The following is an 8,052-nucleotide window of genomic DNA, read 5'->3' as shown; positions in this document are numbered from 1 at the left end:
AAAGTCATTACAATCTAGATAGGAAAAAGCGGCATTCATTCAATATTAGAGAGCAGCCAAAATGAAAGTACCCTCTCACCCAAAAAATAAAAAATCACTCTGACTCCTTTTAATTAAAATCTTTTTAATTGTTCTCAGCTGCAGCACTGACAAGGTCCTTATAGTCCAACAGCTTTCTCTCTCTCTCTCTCTCTCTTGTTCATTCTCTCAGCTTGGTTTTCTAATTAACTCCTCATCAGTTAGAGGAGCAGGGAGGGATGAGGTTTTTCATTAGAGAGGCCTATGAAATCACACCACAGGGCCAGCCAGTGGGCCAATCTGATGGGTGCTACAAGGTCGCTGCCAGGCCGCTGTGACACATTTCCCCACTTTTGTTATGGAAGGGGCAGACGGTACGGAACTATAATGTGCAAATGTACTTGACCACCAGTGTTAATTTCGTCAGACGAGACGAGAGGAAATATGTTCGTCAACTACCTTTTTTTTTCATGACTAAGACGAGACGATGACGAGACGGCAGTAATGTCCTGAAACACTGACTAAGACTATCTTAAGATGCATTATTGTTGACGAAAAAAGACAAGACTAAAATGTTTTGCATGAAATAAAAACTAAGATAAAATCTCCCTTCATGTTCGTCTACAAAATGAGAAGACAGAATATCTAGCTGTTATGTTTTCAAAATATTCCGAATGAGTTTATAACGCTAACAGCTTTCCTGGAGGCTAGTCGTGCTGCTGCTGCAACCCTGTGGCTGCAACACGAAACTACATGGAACAAGAACACTGGAGATTTCTGCCAGAGTTAGCAAGCTAACTACCTAAGCTTTATGCCACAATGCTACATACCCAGAAGTTGAAGCTTCTCTCATACAAATTAACATCCCCAGAATGTCCATACGAAAATGTTCAGCATGTAATGTCAACTATTCATCTAGTTAGACTGATGATGCAAAGTTTGCTAGCAAGTAAGCTAATATGGAAAGTTAAGCTAGCAAGTTAGCTATGGCTAAGATGGAGAGTCTGTTTGGGGAATGTGTTGTGTTTTGAAGATATCGCCATTTAGCGAGTATGGAGTAAAACATTAATAGTTTGGCCTACAACAGTGTTTCTCAAACTCTTTTTCAGTTTCAGGACCACTTAAATAACCCTAGCTAAAAAAAAAACTATACTATACTATACTTCAACAGTGGCCTATAATTAGTCTACACAATAGGCCTATTCACTGAACCACCTTGCTTATTGTCTTTGCACTTTTGCTTATTGTGTCAGAGGATTCATACTGTATGATTTAAATTGGCATATCTTACATAGACAGTGTTGCAGAACTGTTTGGATTTACATACAAGTTATATTGCAAACAACTCATCTATATTATATTTTACCACGCCTGCTCAAGGGACCACTTGGGATAGCTTGCAGACCACCAATGATCCCCTGACCACACTTTGAGAAACACTGGTCTACTAATATGACAGTGGTCCAGTCAAATCTTTACTGTCTATGGTCAATCCCAGCCGAAGCTATAACTGTAGCTCGACTTACCTGTGCATGTAAACATACTGACTGACAAAAAATCACAATGAGTAATTATAACAGACGAAAGTAGCCCTGTGGACACACAATGTTGTTGGACAATTGAGATGTGTGAAACACTATTTGACTCAAATGGTAATCAGAAATAATTTGTTATAAAAAAAGACTAAAATGTGTTGACTAAAACTGACTAAGACTAAGATACCTTTAGTTTTCTTTTTGACTAAAAACTAGACTAAAATGACAGAGACTTTTAGTGGACTAAAACTTGACTAACAAAAATGATATTTGAATGACTAAATATGACAAAGACTAAAAAGGACATTTCGTCACAAGACTAAGACTAAATTAAAAATAGGTGATAAAATTAACACTAGACCACAAGGCTGAGACATTACCGACACTTTTGTGACTAACCTTTTTATTTTGTAGAGATCTGAATGTCAAAAATAGAAGTGGACAGAGAAGAGAGTGTGCTGACAAGTGGTGCAAATGGACAAGACAACAGAGCAAACTGTAGAGCAGACCGAGAGAGCAGAGGAGAGCCTGATGAGATGAGTGTTAGTCACTGCTAGTAGCCTACTTCTTTACCAAAGCAGCAATCCTTCATGTCCTAATCCCAGTGCCACTGCCAACATCCCATAAATTAATCTGGTTTCATAGCAACATGTTCTCTTTGCTTCAGCACTGCTGCCTTTCCTGTTCTTAACTTCCGCACCTCAGCTATGGGATGCCTTATGTTATGAGCTCTCTTCAAACCAACATAGTTCTCATGACACAAGGGTGACAGGATGGTTCACGTTCATTATTTAGCCTCAAACCATTTCTGACTTTCAGGCTTTCAAGTAGTAGAACCAAATCAATGTTGTCACTTTTTGCATGGTCACAGTAAACACTGACACTTTCACTGAGCTCTATCCCTCTCTCTCTCTCTCTCTCTCTCTCTCTGTCCTAGCCTGCTGGACACCCTAAAGAAGTTGAGCTGTGTTACTGTTTGTTTTGCTGAGTCATTGTGTGGCCTCTTTTTTTTCCTGCTCCCACGGCGAGCTGGGCACTGGGGGCCGAGCACCTGCAGCACTGCTCCTGGAGATGAGGATCTCCTCGGGAGCCCAAGGACTGTCTAATTGGGGCCTGAGCTTATTAGCGGAAGGCGCTAATCCTTCTCATGTGTTCACCAGTCAGATGGCACTGTCTCATTAAAGCTGCTGCGCTTGGCTTGCTTTGGGAAAATCGAGGCCTGCCGATCTCATCCGCACTGACTGCGTCCACCCTGGTGCCTGTTGTGATGTGATTTAGAGAGCACACTGGACCCAAGAAACAGTGTAGGTATTGCAGAGATTCTGACCGCCAACTATGTTGTGAAGAGGAATCTCTCTGCACAGTTTCTCGTTCTAAAACACTGTGATTGATTTTCTGACTTCAGATCCCAGACCAGAGCAGTGTTCCTTCTTCCCGCTGTTAGACATGATAGCATTCCGCTCTTTATTTTTCACAGATGCAGCACCGGGGCAGCACAACTCTGCTTCTGAAATATACATTTATTCTTCTGTCACACGAGGATGTTCAACACAATGGCATCCTCTTTTCTGTCTGCTCTGTTTCTCTCACTCTTAAGCTCCTAACGCGGCGGACTGCTGTCGCCGCTCGCGCATCTTTTAGCTCATCCGCCAGTGAGAACACAGAGGCCCAATGTGGACGCATTCCTCACGATCCTCGGTAACACTAACAAAGATTCATGTCAGCGGCCCTGCAGCTAGTCTGGTTCCTATTTGGGCGCCATTACACGCCAAGCCCGGTCACGCTTTCGGACGCAGCAGGACAAAGCCGGGTCAACAAATCAATAACACCAAAAAAACAAAAAAACAAAGCATCTTCAGGCATGTCATCAGCTGTCACCGACTTCCTGATCTGACTATTAATGTTTAGCTCCTGCAGAGCAGTGTTAAATATATCCCTGTAGAGGGTTCATTCGGGTCTGATTCTCGGCTAGACCCGTTTACTTTAGTAGAACTTGGAATGTATGACAGTGTGCACACTTGGCCTCCAGATGCAGTCTTGGCTAAACCTGCTCGTATTAAGCTTAGACACACTTTGGTCTGACACCAGGGAGTGGGGCCATGCTTGAGGTCACAGTGAATACCTCAGGAACAGATGCAAGAGCTGTACAGACCATTCATCTTTACAATCATCACCTGTGTAAACAAGAATTATCAACTCATTTTTCATCAACTGAGTATAGAGTAAACCTCAGTATACACATAAGTTATATACGAAATGCCCATAATCTCTTAACGTTTCACCTGAATAGATACAAATCTTGATCTCTGGAATGTGCACACTGGACTAGTGGATAAAATCAGAGAGTTGAAATATGGGGGAGGGGAGGGGGGTTCTTAATCGAAAGCAGAGGAAAGGGACAAAAAAGTTTTAATCCTCAGTTGCCCTCCCCCTGCTTCCTTGAAAGAGAGAAAAAAAAACGTATCAGGATTTAGTCTAGTCACGGTTTATAAGATTTCCTTAGTGTGCCTTCAAGTTTTCCTAGTGTCATAAGGTAGGTTTCCTTGATTAAAATAGATTTGTAGAGGCTCACCACCCCATGCCTTTTTTTTCTAATGGGCACATTGTTTGAGTCCCGAATTCCAGGAATTTCAGGTCATTAATCTGGGAAATCTGAATCCCTGCCAACTGTGAGGGAGGGAGTGAAATGATTCAAGGAGTCAGTGTGGGGTGTTTGTAATTTGCCTGTGTACAATGCTGACATGCCGAACTGACTTGGGGCCAGACTTAGTTCTGGAATTTTGACGCCAAATTGCATTGAATGCCTGTGGAATTTGTCAGTGCAGTTACCAGATCAAACTCCTTGGCCTTGGTCTCACGGACATCATCAGTACTGCAAACAGGGTTTACTTCTTTATCACAACACCTTTTTTAACTTTCATGGAACTTGGGCTTACGGTATATACTTTCAGCGTTTAATACAATTTTCCTGGAATGCAGGCAAAAGAGCCAAATTGAGTGAGGGCTGCATTCTGTTGAGGCACCATTACCAGTGTCTCCATTAACCCTTTGCTCTGAGCTTGTGTTTATCTTGCCTCTAATGGAAGAAAACGGGTCTTATTTTGTCCAGTAAGGTCACAAATGTTTGTTAATTGCTGGGGGGAAATCATCTTATGAATGCAGGATGCTTTAAGCTGCAATTATTGCACTACAGTCTTGGTGATCTTGGCGATTTTCAGCAAATGGAAGTTGGGGTAGACATGTATTTAACTGCCTAATGTCTCTGTTTTTTTTTATTTTGGTTGTTTATTCACCTTCATGTTAAACTCATTATACTGTAAGAGTGTGATGCTGATGTACAGTATAAATGATGTACACATGTGTAAATATTATGTTACTGTTACTGGCTGCTGCCTCGCTTCCATCCTCCGTCTGAATGAAAATAAGCTTTCTATAAAGAAAGGCTCTACATGAGGGCTGTGGCAATACTATGCACACAACTACACAACTAGCAAAGTCTTAAAAAAGGAGGTGCACATTTTATGTGAACCAACTTTGCATCATTTACGATTGCAGGCATTTAGCTGCTGTGTTTCAGCCCTCATACCCTCTGACTTAAGAGAACTGAATTCTGATGGTCAGTTTCTCCTGTTTCCAGGGTCATTCACAGCCTTTCAATGGCCAGAAACAACAAGCTCAAAGATGAGGAATATGCTACTGTAAATAGCCCATACAGAAAGACTTAGATGCTCTGGTAGACTTAGCCCATAACCTCCTCTTGTAAAATGTGCATGCCCCGATATTAAAGTCAGGCTATTTCGAGGCGGCTTTTGCAGTGTTTGGTGAAACTGACTTTACAGCGATCAATCAACTAGAAGCTCTGAGGGGAAAAAAACCTTCAGTGATTGACCCTGGCTCCAAAATAAGAAAAATGGAAAGTCTTCCAGTTACCAGCCCAAATGTAACCAACAAATCAGAGTGCTTCAGGCCTCACCTGCATCAGTGTCAGTCATTTGAACATGTCAGTGCATCTCCTAGTGTGGTGAGAGCTTAAAGCTTTGGATGGAGCGAGGATAAAAAGGCAACACTGTAAGCACTCTTCAATACTCATTTCTGCCCAGATCACATGGTGATGCTTCACATGCGGTGGCCTTTTTTAGTTGAGAGGTGAAAAGAATCTACATGCATGAGAGACTGAGACTAATTCCGAGAGAGGATTGCAGAACTATCAATTCCTCTGTGTACTTCAATTAATGAGATCTTTGGCAACAGAGAAGGAAATCTGGACAGAGATGCCAATTGTAACACATTGTCCACACATTGCATGACATGGGATAGAAAATTATATTTAATTCAAGTTTTTATCATCTAAATATCTAGATATTTAGCTAATTATTAAGGATCAGCCACCAGAGTTCATTTGGGTTATCATTTCTGATCAGTAACAGCAAACTAATCCAAAAACAGGAACAAAAATACAAATATTGTTCTATGTCTGAAAATGACAACAATTTCATGGATTTTCCCCCCATTAACCCCTTCAACACCATTTCACCCAGCACTATTTAGTTTTAGGGGTGCCAATTTCACTGGTGTTTTGCCTTCTGAAAAACACAGTATAACATTTTACAAACTGTTTTTTAGCGATGGTTTAATCCAATAAAAATATTAGGTATTATTTGTTGCTGTAGCCTATAGTTAACAGTGAAGGGTTGAAGAATCTCTAAATAAGATTGAATAATTTCGTTGAATTGGTTCATTTACGAATAGATGGCCTATAAACCCAATGTCTGGGATTCTTCAAGCTATATAAATAGTGACATAACAGAGGGTCAATAGTTATTATTTAACCTTACAATGGACAGGCAACATTGATCGGAGAAACACATTTCCTGTGTATGTCTAACAAACACATCCTCGTGTTTGAATATATAATTTGCGACCATCGTGGTTCTTGTAGTTTTAACTATTAAAACCTTTCCGCTGCATAATGTTGGCAATGGTTTCCCGTCATCGTATTAAGATTTCTAAGGGGTGGGGCAAATGGCTAGGCGTAAAAAACTTCGTTAAAGTTCTTATGTTGACGTTTTTCCTAAAAGGTGAACATTTTCGGAGAACAGAAATGAAAGTGCTTACTGAACATATATCTGACAAGAAAGAAACCCCTTTTATATTTCCAATTCTCTTCCTTTTAAATCAGCCAACTAGCGCTTGTAATAATCCACATACAATTAGCGTCGCAAGTTTAATCCTTTAATATTGACTTTCCCTGTAGCAGCGGAGTGGGAAAATCAGCTTTAAACCGCCAACTGAAACACGCGAAATACTCACAATAACGTTCGTAACATTTTCGCGCACTCTTCACAGAGTTACCAGCAACGTTAAACTATAGAGATACAGTAGATTTGTGTACGCTCTCCCCACTTTCAAGGACACTGCAGCTTACAGTCATGCAATCATACAGCTTCGACATGTACTGGAATAAAGCTAAATAGCGGTCCAAAACGCACGAACAGAAGACGTGGCGATATCGCTTTACCTTTTTACTGGTTCTGCTGGTATAGCCGTTATATGGGTTGATTCCTGTCCTTGGCGGCACAGAGAGCAGCATTTTTACAGCACTATGTCCGGAGCGGCTAGTACAGCCAAGACAGTCAGCTGACGTCAGCTAGGGAAATTCAGCTTGGAATCTGGGGAAGTGATTTGAGTTGCGCTCTCATCGCTGTAGTCGTTCTGCGCGTGTGTGTTTTTATTCAGGATAATCGGAAAACATAGCCTACCTATATCAACACGCACTTAATTACACCGATTTAATAACACCCTATTACGTAGACATTAGGCATATGAAAAACGCATGTTAAACGATAAAGTAGGGTAGGCCTATATCAGGAATTTCGTGGATCTACACTGCATTTTGCCTTTCTTACTAAAAATCCTATCTGTTTAAATGTTGAGCTTTTGGCTTTGACGTAAACTGCTCAGCCAGCATCCCCTTCACAAGTGAGCCGAAGTGTTTGACAATTGACTTAGCCCCTGTCCCTTGAGCCAGTATAGGGCCTGAAGAGACACAATTCAAAAAATGGGCAAGCAACACACACAAGCAACTATGTTTGTGATTTCGCCATTCTTTGTCGCTTGGAAACGTGGACCCATGGTCCCACTCTCAATGCCTTAGTGGTATGTCCCCAAGTGACAAAAAAAGCAATCCTATTGCAAGCATTGGTCTGTAGAGAACATTCATACCATAACCTGCATTCTAAATAGAAATAAGATTAAAGACCAGAAAAGACCCGTATAACTGTAAAATAACAGTTATACACATCCCAAAAGCTGTATATTACAGTTTAATCAATCACAGTATAAGCAGGCCTACACAATACAATCATTTATGATACAATATACCAGATTCTTTTTTGCATGTGTGGATATTTGTATACTGAATCCTACAACATTTGCTGTTGTATAGACGTCTTTCTTAGCCAGGCAGATGAACTCTCTGATATTCTAAGATGTCCACCAT

At 40.9% G+C, this 8,052-nt stretch overlaps 1 protein-coding gene across 1 annotated transcript in view; it reads right to left on the bottom strand.

The window, feature by feature from the left end:
* rbms2b (RNA binding motif, single stranded interacting protein 2b) overlaps positions 1-7,190 on the bottom strand; it is a gene marked incomplete in the record, with an annotated part of 22,772 nt that extends 15,582 nt beyond the window's left edge. Inside the window, 1 exon segment of the mRNA XM_048242297.1 lies at positions 7,072-7,190. Within this exon segment, the coding sequence (XP_048098254.1) occupies positions 7,072-7,143 (72 nt within the window).
* Between the last annotated feature and the right edge of the window lie 862 nt (positions 7,191-8,052).

The sequence above is a fragment of the Alosa alosa genome, chromosome 4 (assembly GCF_017589495.1).
Source record: "Alosa alosa isolate M-15738 ecotype Scorff River chromosome 4, AALO_Geno_1.1, whole genome shotgun sequence".
NCBI lineage: Eukaryota > Metazoa > Chordata > Actinopteri > Clupeiformes > Clupeidae > Alosa > Alosa alosa.
Note: the sequence above shows the minus strand (reverse complement) of the source record. Positions and strands in the feature narration are given on the sequence as shown.